Source organism: Epargyreus clarus, unplaced genomic scaffold (assembly GCF_041222505.1).
Source record: "Epargyreus clarus isolate Ecla_fem2 unplaced genomic scaffold, WU_Ecla_fem_2.2 ptg000031l, whole genome shotgun sequence".
Lineage (NCBI taxonomy): Eukaryota > Metazoa > Arthropoda > Insecta > Lepidoptera > Hesperiidae > Epargyreus > Epargyreus clarus.
Window position 1 is genome coordinate 1350574 of NW_027332236.1, and position 12712 is coordinate 1363285.

The 12712-nt window shown below is 34.7% G+C and overlaps 1 protein-coding gene across 1 annotated transcript; it reads right to left on the reverse strand.

Annotated features, from left to right (window-relative positions):
• Positions 1–1610: 1610 nt before the first annotated feature.
• Positions 1611–2389, reverse strand: LOC140754777 (phospholipid scramblase 2-like). The gene has a single exon (XM_073089870.1). The coding sequence runs from the start codon at positions 2260–2262 to the stop codon at positions 1630–1632; it is 633 nt and encodes a 210-aa protein (XP_072945971.1). The 5' UTR covers positions 2263–2389; the 3' UTR covers positions 1611–1629.
• Between the last annotated feature and the right edge of the window lie 10323 nt (positions 2390–12712).

The following is a 12712-nucleotide window of genomic DNA, read 5'->3' on the forward strand; positions in this document are numbered from 1 at the left end:
GGTCAAAATCACGTACAAGAGATGTTAGTAGAGGTCACACAAACTCCGAACCGTTGTGTTTTTACCATTATAGGTACAGGCATAAGGCTATTAAATGTGTAAAGCCTTGTAGCTGGAATTCCACAGTGTCCTGAAACACTATCCCAAGGGTAAAGTAAGTTTGGTATAGTCCGCGTAAAACTGCTAGTCCGCTCTGAATATAGAAATGAATCGCGTCGCCGTAGCAAATTGTATGACTACACCTGGTCGCAACAACTTCAGAGCGGATTAGCAGTTTGGGGCGGAGTATACAAATAAAGTAAACCCTAAAAGGATATTTACATGAAGCTATTAGTGCTTATATTATTATATTATGAATGTTTCGTAAAAAGTGGCTCAATGCATATGATTATTATTTTTGTTTTTTAAATGTGTTTATGAGTTGTTGTTTTTATTAGAGATAGATACTTAGATACACACATTGTTCAAATAACAACAAAACAGCTAACAAATTCTTACATTAATGACTTATTTTAACTACACCTATGTTTAAATGTGGCCCAATTATTACTGTGTATTAGTGCACTTATTTTGTTTTTAACTTCGTCTTAGAGATCTTTTATTTACATTCTTGTGTTTTTTTTGGCATTTTGTGGGTTCATTTTTTATTGGTTAAAGCGTTGTCCTTAGAGGTTGATCAATGCTACTGTTTATTATTATTTAGTGTGTAGAGATGGCTGTGTCCGTCTAATAAGAACAGTTATTAAACATTACGAGACATAACACGGAACTATATTATTTTATTTAGTTTTATCCCAAACTACAGTTTTACCTATCCATCATCAAAACAAAATCAAAAATTAAAAATCATGTATTGTTGAGAATGTTATAGAGGCAAAAGAAAGTAGCTATTTATTACAAAAACTGTTTATTAAACGAAGAATGATGAATAAAGAGATAAATACAATATGAACATATTTAATTAGTTAAATCTTGGGATATGAACAAGATATTAATAAACGTTTCAATTGCACATAACGTTACGATTCAAATAACTAGTTTTCTGAAGTGTTGGTGTAAATTCATTGAGTATAATATTTATCTTTTTTGTAATCAAAAATATAATTTACAATGTACAAAAATATATCTACAAATATATCTAAAAATGTACATAATTATCTTTATATATATATTTCTTTATTATATTTATGTGCGTGTGTATATCACTGAACTCCTAAACGACTGGACTGATTTTGATGAAATTTGTTGCGTGTGTTCAAGGGGACTTGAGAATGGTTTAGATTCACAATTTAGTCCGTGGGAAAAGGTTTTTTTAATTAATTTTTAATTCGTAAGTAGTTGTTGATTTTGGAATGTTTCACATTGGATTCGACAGACTTCGCTACCATCGCAGTTTCAAATATTCTATCGATTTTTCAAACCCATAAGTGATAAGGGTTGTTCACCCTTAATTTTTTTTTATTTATATGGCAACACAACGTTTGCCGGGTCAGCTAGTATCTTTATAAATAAGCCTATATATTAAAAAAAATATGTCACTTTTTTATAAAACTTTCAAGTATTGTGTTGTGTTGCCATCTATTGGACAATAGTAAAACTCATTCGAAATTAATTTTAACATATATTAATTTAATATTTTAAACAACCGATAAGGAAGGTCGCACCTAACAGCAATACTTTATACTCCACACTCATACAAATCGGGAAGGAGACACCAAAACTTTTCATATTCAAAATACTTCGAAAACGCCATCTATTGGTCACCAACCCAACCTTTTCGCCATCACAGATAATGTCATAATCTTGTTGGTAAGGGATTTCTCGAGGCTGTATTTTCAGGATGGATTTTTGCAAGGAATCTTTCACCACAAAGTTTTTGACACAGGACCATACCTCTTCAGCAGATCCTACGAAATTCCCCTGCGGTGCCCAAATATGGATCTTGTTGAAACATAATTTGAATCGTTTTTTGAGTTCAACGACCTCGTTCCCGTAGACATTAAACATTTTGATGTTAAACTTTTGATCTTTATTTTCCTGGACGGCGAGGAAGACTTTCTGACCTTCATTATTAAAGATTGTGTATCCAACGTCAGCTTCGCCGATTAATTCATGAAGAGGGTCTAATTTTGCGATTACTATGAGTTTGTCTAGAGGACAGAAGTACGCTAAACCGGGATGGGTCATCTCAATTTTAGGGCACGGCATCCATCCTCCTGTCTCCGTAATAATAAGTTCCGTACCCTCTGAATCTTCTTGCATCTAAGATATTTTTTTGCAAAATATTGAATTCCATTTTATAGGCATCAAAAGTGTTTATTTGATGTTGAATTTAGTTGTGACAATGTTGATAGATGTGACATTCTGTCTGCAAATGAATTTTCAAGAATAATATTATAGATTTTATAGCACAAATTGTCTTTGGTTTTATTTGACTTTAAATTATGAGAATATGAAACAGATTTTTTATAAGTAAATTATTTTAAAAAGAGGATAATAAATTAGTGCACTACATAAGAGATGTACTCAATACTATATTTTACCACGTTTTTATTAGCTTGATCTGTAAAGTCCACGTAAAACTGCTACTCCGCTCTGAATATAGAATTGAATCGCGTCGCCGTAGCAAATTGTATGACTACCTGCTCGCAACAACTTCAGAGCGGACTTGCAATTTGGCGCGGACTATACCTATTTATGCATGTAACGGACTCTTTGAACTCGATTTTTATGCACTTTGAACGGTCCAATTAATTTAAAATTTTGAACAATTATCAAGACTAATTATTATACACGATATTAATAATTTTATCCCAGTCTTCTCATCAGGATTGTCAGGAATCAGGATTAACAATTTTCCTTGTGCGATTTTACCGTGGTTTTTGGTTTATATCTAATTATATTCTGATATGCATAAAGTTGTACATTTGCCTTTAGAGTTACTTAGAAACTTCTAGGTATTCTCTAAAAGGGGTTATAGACCCTATGGTTGAATAGTAATTATTATAATGTTGTTTGATATGTATACAAAATACAAAAACAATATTTTTTTTATGAAAATAGCGGCCTTAATATTATCTCGATAGACATCGAACCCAAAATCCTAGCAGAAATCACTTGTTAATTTCAATATATTCAGCGCCATCTGTTGAACTCATCGAGTACTATTTAAAAGTTATGACAGATACCACATTAAATTCAAAGTAGTTACCGAAAATCCTACTAGATGGCATCACATACATTCGTTTGTACTTACAGCGCCATCTAGTATCGCGCTACAAAACGTGATACACAGTATAAGTGACTTACGAGTTCATTTAGCCAACACTAGTTGGCAGCACTAGCTAAAAATTTGCTACGCTTAATATTTTCGTGCATAAATTCATTACATTTTAAATCATAAAGTTAATATTTTATTCGTTATTTGTGACCTGTATATTCCATATTTTTGTATATTTTAGACCACACATGCGGTTCAGTAGTTTACTTTAGTCACGTACCTTGTAAGAAATAATCAATTTGGCTATTTACAAGATAAGTAATTGATAATAATATTGATGATTTTATCAATTTAAATATTCTTATTATTTTTCATTGTTATAATAGTACTTTTTAATATTATAACACAAAGTAAGTAACATTGTGTTACAATATTAAAAAGTAAATAAATTAACATTTATTGAGTTTAATATTGTACTTATGATTATTTTAAAATAATTAAATCAATAATTTGGCAATAAATTAAATTCACGCTGAAATTCTAAATAAGTAACAGTATTTTATGTAAAAAGTGACAAAAATGTTTCGTCCGTATTCAATCTGAGATTAACATTTCAAGTACTTATGGTACAACCTATGGTTATACAGACGATAGTTATTTGGGAGTTAGTTATTACTTATTAGTTATTACATATTAGTTATTATATATTAAGTATTTATCATTGATAAATACAACAGGCAATTGCCAAATACCATTTCCAATGAAACATATTATTGGTAGTAATTCTTTATGGTATTATTATGGTGTTTTTGTTATTCCACATTTTTACTACGAGGAAACCTTTCTTCTTCTATGTTGCAACGTAATAAAAAGTCAGAATTTTCATTGGAGAATTGTATAATATAAGAATACCCTTAATGTGCCGTGATATGTAAGATCACAAGCGAAATAACATAGATTTGTAGGCAACATTTGAGTCGTAGTATAAAATCGCGAACGTACTGATAAACCTGATGTTGTCAACACCTACCACAGATAAACAATAAATATTAAGGGAAAATAAAATATGATGATTCAATTCGTATAAATGACACCAGAACAACGTGCTAAACTGCTTATAAGGCAGAAATATGTGTGACGGCGGTGCCCCGGAGTCTAACTACGGAAGTTGGTAGGCTTTCATCTGAACACCATTATAGAGTAATACAGCCTAAGCGTTCTTCCAATTAGGGGTAGCAAATTAAAAATAAATCAAATAAAACCGCCCTGACGGATCTGCTACGTATATTCTCTAAAACTATCTACTCACCCCCGCCACCCCTATGTGTGCGTGTGTGTAAATTCTTACAACCCACACACAACCACCCCACGCTTTCACGGTTCTAATTTTTGGGGAATTTGGGCCATATTCGTAAATATGAAATGGAAAAAATATTTCGCGATTGACGCGGTTTTGGACTGTATTTGGGCTGTTTAGGGTTGTTTTTGGGATGTGAGGGAGTTGGAAAAAAATTACTTCATATGTCGTCCTTAAGACGGAGCGCCTCGCGCTTCGTATGTGTGTTCCGGACAGCGGTGGCGTAGAGTAGTTATCGTTCAGTTAGAAATATTTTTTTGTTTGAAAAAAATACTCAAAATGTTTTATTATGTATGATAGACGAGGTAAAGTTCGCGCCAAAATAGTAGTCCGCTCTGAAGTTGTTACCTGCTGGTGTAGTTATACAATTTGCTATGGCAACGCGATTAATTTCTATATTCAGAGCGGACTAGCAGTTTTACGCGGACTATACTTGGGGAACCAATTCGCACTTGGCCAGCGCGGTGGACTATGGCCTAATCCTTCTTATTCTGAGAGGAGACCCGTGCCCAGCAGTGGGACATTAATGGGTTGACGATACTTGGGGATGTATGCTATCAAACATTTTATTTAAGCTGAAATATTAATTCAATGATGTTGATCACGTTAAGTATGTAGTAATAATATAGACACGGTTGAGGTTGTTTTAATGGGAAAGTAATACACATTTTGGTGTTACGTAATTTATATGAATGGAGAAGGCGTAACTATACCACATAAGACCCGAAGCAAATTCATTGCATGGGGCCCTAAGAAATCTAGTCACATTGTTAATTATTTTTCTTTATTCATAATACACACCAACAGCATTACATACAATATATATTACACAAACACTCTACACACGTAGACTGGTATGCATGCCAGCCAGTTACAGTTGCATCTTTGTTAATCTTAAATATAGACCATCATAATATATATATATACCACTCGCTCACTCACACACACACACACAACCACCTACCCATACATACGTATAGGCAAGCACGTATGCAGGCGCGTCGGTCGTTACACCTAGCATAGCCAGACTGTTGTATGCTAGGCACAGTAGGGAATTTTATTTTATTTTATTTTATTTTATATTACTAAGTTTAGTAACACTTCATGTTATTTAGGTATATTTGTAGGTATGCACGAGGTATTACGCATACGTCTTTCTCATTTTTCTGTTATTTACTTTTGTTTTTTTAGTTATTTACTGTAGATAATACATTTAGTATAGTGTAATTGGTGTGGCATCGTTGGTCAGAGTTGCACGACGTACAGGGCCGCACTGAAAACCAGTCGCCGGAGTCTGTTATTTCTCACAGGCATCGGCAGAGACTGAGTGCGACCATTTTTGCTGCTATACTGTATCGTTTACGTCACGTGTTATTTTATTTGTTATTATTTTTATTGTATCCCTTCCATTGTTATTCTTTTCTTTTGTATGTTGTAACTTGTATAGCATGTAAAATAAATGGTTTCTTTCTTTCTTTCTTTCTTTCTAATATAAAGCATAACCATGTATAAAGTATATATACCAAATAACTAATATAAAGGATCAATTAAGTGAGATATTGTTCTGTAACTCATTTTATAAATGTGTTATAGATATTTTTCATACTACTTACACTTACATATTACTTATACTATCATTTTACGTACTTTACTAATTGTTGGTCCTTGCGACCTTTTTTTCATGCACATATCTATCAACATTAGAGAATTAATTCGTTGATTTATACACATTTCAGAGATTGGTCAGGATATGGTCACTTTTGAGCTCGTAGTCTCTCGGGCCGGGGGCCCCGTCAGGCCAAGGGCCCGTGGCATTTTGTCAGTCCTGCCACCCTTACAACTACCGCCACACCTATTTCTGCCTCATAACAGCAGTGTAAAGCGCTGTTGTGTTCTAGTTTGAAAGGTGTGGGAGACATACTTATCTGTATTATTATAGTTACTTCACTGATGGATTGTGTATATAAATATTTGTCACTGGACATAAAAACTACTTCGGAAATCGATTGAAGTCTATATAATTTTATAAGTTACAAACTTACAACACTGAACTACTACTACTCGTATTTGCTAAACTGCATCATCATTAGTACAGCAATGATGTTGTTATAAGGCAGAAATAGGTTCGTAGTAGATGCTGACTGACTTATATATGTATAAGGCGGTCTTAATTTTCAGGATCTACAACAAATCTGTGATCGGCTTCAGGTAGAACCTATTTTGTACGGGTCAGTTTACCTTTGGGTTGACTGCTTGCCCATTTGCTAAATTTCATAAAAAAATACTGAAACCTCGTTCCAGATTTTATATTGAAATCAAAATTTCTTGATTATATTTATTTTTTACCATGCTTTTATTACCTTGTCTTGTATGTATGTATCTGGGTATGTAACGGAATCTTAGAATTCAATTTTAATGTTAACATTGAACGGTCAAATAAATTCAATATTTTGAAAAAATATGAAGAACCGATGACTATACATGATTTTAATAACTTTGTCCCTTTCTCATCAGGATCGTCAGGATTAACAATTTTCCTTGTGCAATTAGCGTTTAAACTATAATATATTGAGTATTTAAATATGAGAAAAAATGACAATGATAAAAAAAAACAAATTAAAAACAAAAAAATATTAACACATCCACTCCACGCCTTTCGTATTCCATCAACCGGCAATATATAGCCGCTGTAGCTATGCGAACAAATATATAATATTTTCCTATATGTTACTTCCATCATTTATACTTTATTACTATGTAAGAACTATTCACTGTTTGTCTCTGCTTGTTAGTGTGTGTTGTGTATATACAAGTATAGATGTGTCTGTGAGGGGGAAACTCAATTAAACATCTTAATAAGGAAACGGGGAGGCTAGGAAAGTATTATTATTTTTTCCTTCACTAATGTGGAATTAAGATTTCGCTGGCTATGTACTTTTGGTAAGAATGGTTTAACGGTTTCCTTGGCGATTCCGCTGAGATTAAGCTTAAATGGGTCTTTCTTGAGGGTTTGTAGAACAACGTGGTTTGTAGAAGAAGTGACTCTGAACCACAGAGTTGAACCCAACTCGGGTTCAACTCTGTGGTTCAGGGTCACTTCCCCCGAGTTGGGTTCAACTCTGTGGTTCAGAGTCACTTCCCCCGAGTTGGGTTCAACTCTGTGGTTCAGAGTCACTTCTCACTCGCAGGTACCACCTATTTTTTCAGTACAGCAGTAATAAGCGCCGTTAAGTGATGTGTTCGGTTTGAAGGGTGTGGTAAGGGAGACATACTTTTCCGAGACATACCAGCTTAGTCCTCAGTGGTAGAAGCGTATCTGTGTGGCAGTAGCTACTTACCATCAGGTGGATTGTATGTTCTTTGCACAGAAAAATGTGTGTATGTATCGTATCGTATTAAATAATATCACACACAAAAATAAAATTTTAAAAATTGCTTTGTCGGTAACTTGCTCTGAAAAACTTTCGACATTTTCCCACTTTATGGTGTCGATTTTACTGGTCGTTTTTGTAAAAAATCACTCATCATTTTGCTCAACTTCAATACTCTGAAAGATTCTAAGCTCACCTTTGTGTGGCACCTTCGACAAAAAGTATGTAAGAAATTACATTTTTTTGACATAATCAATAAAAAATGTCTTTAAACATATTTAGACTGAGCAAACGACCAATAGACGGAAATAAATTCTACAAATAAATTGTGTGTTACATAGTCGCGCAACTTCGACTCACGGTAAAAACACGGTAATCTCGTTTCCAGCTAGAAAAAGAAATAAAAAAGTTAGTATATTTTTCAAAATACAGAAAGTAAGGATTTTTATTTATATATATTTTAGATCCCAAGGGATTTGCGGGACATATTTTGTCATATCGTTTGCAAATTACATGGGGAGTACGATGTGTAGTGGACATCTTAGAGCCAAGAAATGTACTCATGGGAAACTCCTTTACAATCTATAGATAGTTGCCGAAAATACTTGTGGGGCCACTAAACCGGCGGGGGAACAGCTTAATGGTAACATTTTGGTATCTTTCGTTCTTGTATTTGAAAATGTAAAGTACAATTTTATTGTAACTTGTATAAAAAGTGAAGGAAAATCGCGTGAGGAATCCTACATACTTGATCTAAAATAGTTTTCGAAGATGTATGAAGTCTATCAATTTACACTTAGTTATCTGAAAAGAAACCTATACCCATCTATACGACAAGAATGGTTTAACAGACGTCTAAAATTATCTACAATTTTATTTTTTAATTTAAGTGTTTTATGTACCAGACTCAACGCTCAAAATATAATCAAATATAAATAATAATAGATGAGAAAAAATATATAAATTCCATTTTAAATTGAGATTATGAAGGTTATTTGTAAAGTGAATTATGCTTGTCAAATGTCAATCTTTGATGGGTATAACATTAGATAGATTAACTATTTTATATTAGAAAAACAAGCCTAACAGAGTACAGTTTTCTCTCGCCGCGTTCCGCGAGTTTCGTGGCCCCAACCACTAGCCCCTATAAACGCCACCCTTCTATTCCCAAGACGCTTATTTCGCTCGCTTTAAAATATATTCCCACTGCCCTATATTTTGTTGATAACCAACCATCCTTTGAATAATAAGACGCGAAGAACTGGGGGAATTTTGTTCTTTGAAATTAAACATTTTGAAAATTTAAACCGGATTTTAATATTTTTTATTGTCTGAAACATCTCATTTTCTTACGTTATCCTAAATTCTCTTGTGAATCCACATCGTAATTTTACTTATCATATGTCGGGATTCGAACCAGGAACCCTTATTTATTCTAAAGTGCCAAACTTAACACAATTTGGTTTAGTTTTAACAAAAAAATCGATAATTATATACAAAGTTATTATGTTCAATAATTTCGAGGTTTTTTTGAACAATTGAAAATCCTGGTAAGGTTGTCATAAACCTTATTTATTCACTTTGTACGAAATTAGATGAGTTCAAAATTAAAAAAAAAATAAGCTCTAATTAAAAAATATAATAAATAGAAATGCTTTGGTTCAACATGCTTTCAACAGTGCGCTTAAGCGCTGCCGTGTTCTGGTTTGAAGGGTGTGGTAAGGGAGACATACTTATCCGAAGTGTTGCAACCTAGTTCTTTGCAGTAGCATCTGATAGGAATCAAACAAAGAGACAGGCTTTTCCAAGGCGTTCCAGCTTAGTCCTCAGGGGTAGCGGCGCATCTGTGGCTGATCTCAGGTAGGAATATCTAATCCTATCTGCGATTGATTACAGATGTCCATGGGCGGCAGTAGCCACTTACCATCAGGTGGACTGCATGCTCATCTGCTACTCCTATATTATAAAAAAAAAATCTTATCTAAGGTTAATGAACAAATGTCCATGGGCGGCAGTAGCTACTTACCATCAGATAGACTGCATCCTCGTTTGCTGCTGGAATATTATAAAAAAAAATATTTTTGCTAAGGGCTCCCTTTTGGAAAATCATTAATAAAACTTAGTAGCTTACTACAACGTATATTTCGCATATAGCTAAAACTATTAATATAACTTATAATAACCAAAAATATATTCTTAAAATGATTACGACAGCCCCGACAACCTTGTTTTTAGGACGAGGCCCTAAAAATACGAGCTCAGTATTAAAGAGACACGTGTAACATTTGTAAGACATTCCTTAATAAAATCTAACTTCTCATTTCAAGGAACTTATTTTAAGGAACTTATATTACACTAAGTATAGTAGGTATATCTATATTTGTATATAAGGGCATTAACAGACATTGAAGGTGGTAGAACCCTTTGTGGTTCGACTCCGGCGGCACCACCGCCACACCTATTTCTACCTTAAAACAGCAGTGTTAGGCGCTGCTGTTCCGGTTGAAGGGTGTGGTAAGGGAGACAGACTTTTCCGAGGCGTTCCAGCTTAGTCCTCAGGGGTAGCGGCGCATCTGCGGCCGACCTCAGGAAAGAATATCTAATCCTATCTGACGAGCATGCAGTTCACGATCAGGTGGACTGCATGCTCTTCTGCTACTCTTATATTATAAAAAAAAAATACATGCAACTTTTATTCGTAGTTGACGATAACTGCGGCTTTTTTATAGTTTAACCTAACGATTAAGTAGACGCGCTAGCTGATGGAAAGTAGTCAACGCCGCCTTTGGATATTAGCAACACCAGAGGAGTTGCCAATGCATCGCCGGCTTATAAGCTTTATTAGTTTTTGAAAGTGGTAGAACCCTTTTGACTCCAGGTAGCACACTGCTGTTATTAGGCAGAAATAGATGTGGAATCTATTTCTGCCTAATAACAGCAGTGTTAAGCGTTGCTTCTGGTTTGAAGGGTGTGGTAAGGGAGACATTTATTGGTGTTCCGACTTGGTCTTCAGAGGTAGCGGCGCATCTGTGGCCAACCTCAGGTAGGAGTTCAATCCTATGTTGGATTACCGTCCATGGGCGGCAGTAGCCACTTACCATCAGATGGACTGTATGCTCGTTGCTACTTAAATATTATAAAAAACGGTAAAAATCTGATGAAAATGGAAATTAATTATGATGTCATTGTTTCTATCGTGAGAGAAATAGGTTATTTCTAATATAAAAGTGGAAAGGTCAAAGTTTGATTAGAAATATAAACATTTCATCAATATTAGAAATAAGGAAAACAATTTTGATTAATGTTTACCAATATTTGGATGGTAGAACCTTCTGGTTCGAATCGGGAGGCACTACCGTCACACCGTTTCTGTCTAATGCAGTGTTAAGCGCTGTTGTGTTCTGGTTTGAATGGTGTGGTAATACAGACATGCCATTACACGAGGCATTCCCACTTAGTCCTTAGTCTATTGACACACACAAATACTTAAAAATAAAATTGGCCAAGTGCAAGTCGGTCGCACACGGAGGGTTCCGTACCACCAACATTTTTTTTTATTTTTAGTATTTGTTACTCGTATTATAGCAGTCACTGAAATAAATATATTGTGAAAATTTTAACTGTCTACATATTACGGTTCAATAGATAAAGCGAAAAAAAACGAGAAAAAGCGGTCTCTTGTGTGGCGATCCCCATTTATTTTTACTTTATTTTTATTTTTAGTATTCGTTGTTATAGCGGTCACCGTTATACATCCTCTGTCAAAATTTCAAGTCTATCTGTTACGGTTTCAGAGATAGAGCCATGTGACAGACGGACAGACAGCGAAGTCTTAGTAATAGGGTTCCGTTTTTACCCTTTGGGCGGTGGGCGGTACGAAACCCTAAAAAACGACCAGACAAGAAAACTAAATTCATAATTTTGTCTGGCCAGGGATCGAACCCGGTACTCACGTGTTAGACCTGTGGTGGTTAAGCTACAGCGTCCTATGGACATGTGTAATGGACCAACAAGATCCTAAATAAGGCTGATCACAGATGCGTTACCCTAAACTATCATTTTTATAAAAAAGTAGCAAGCAATCGTGCAGTCCACCTAATAAGTAATCATTGCCACCCATACATCTGTAATTTACAAAATTGAATTTAGTACACCTGAGGACTAAGCTGGAACGCCTCGGAAAATTCTTTCTCCCTTACCACACTCTACAAACCAGAATACAGCAGCGTTTAACAATTACTGTTATTAGGCAGAAATAGGTGTGGCGGTGGTGCCGCCGGAGTCGAACCACAGAGGGTTCTACCTTGAAAACCTTTTATGGTTTAGGAACATTTCTTACAATTCTACCAACATAATTCGGTATTGAGGTCAATAGAAATATTCAGTCTTAAATTCATGTCGAATCGCATTGAGTTTTACTGTTTACGGTAGATACCTATATATACGTCAAGACTGTATAAGAGGTATCTAGACTCTGTCTGCTAGACACGTGTCTGTTACTGAACCCTGACGAAAGGTCGTCAACTGTCCCACTGCTGGGCACAGGCTCTCATAAGAACACATTTCGTTATTGAGGCCAATAGAAATATTTAAACTAAATTCGTGTCGAACAGCGTTGACTTTTAAGTTTATGGTAGATACCTATTTACGTTAATATAAGTAAATCAATATTGTAACTGTCCCACTGCTGGGCATAGCCTCTCAAGGAATGGTTCCTTAAAACATTGTACCAACCTTATTTCTGTCGGTATTGAGGCTAATAGA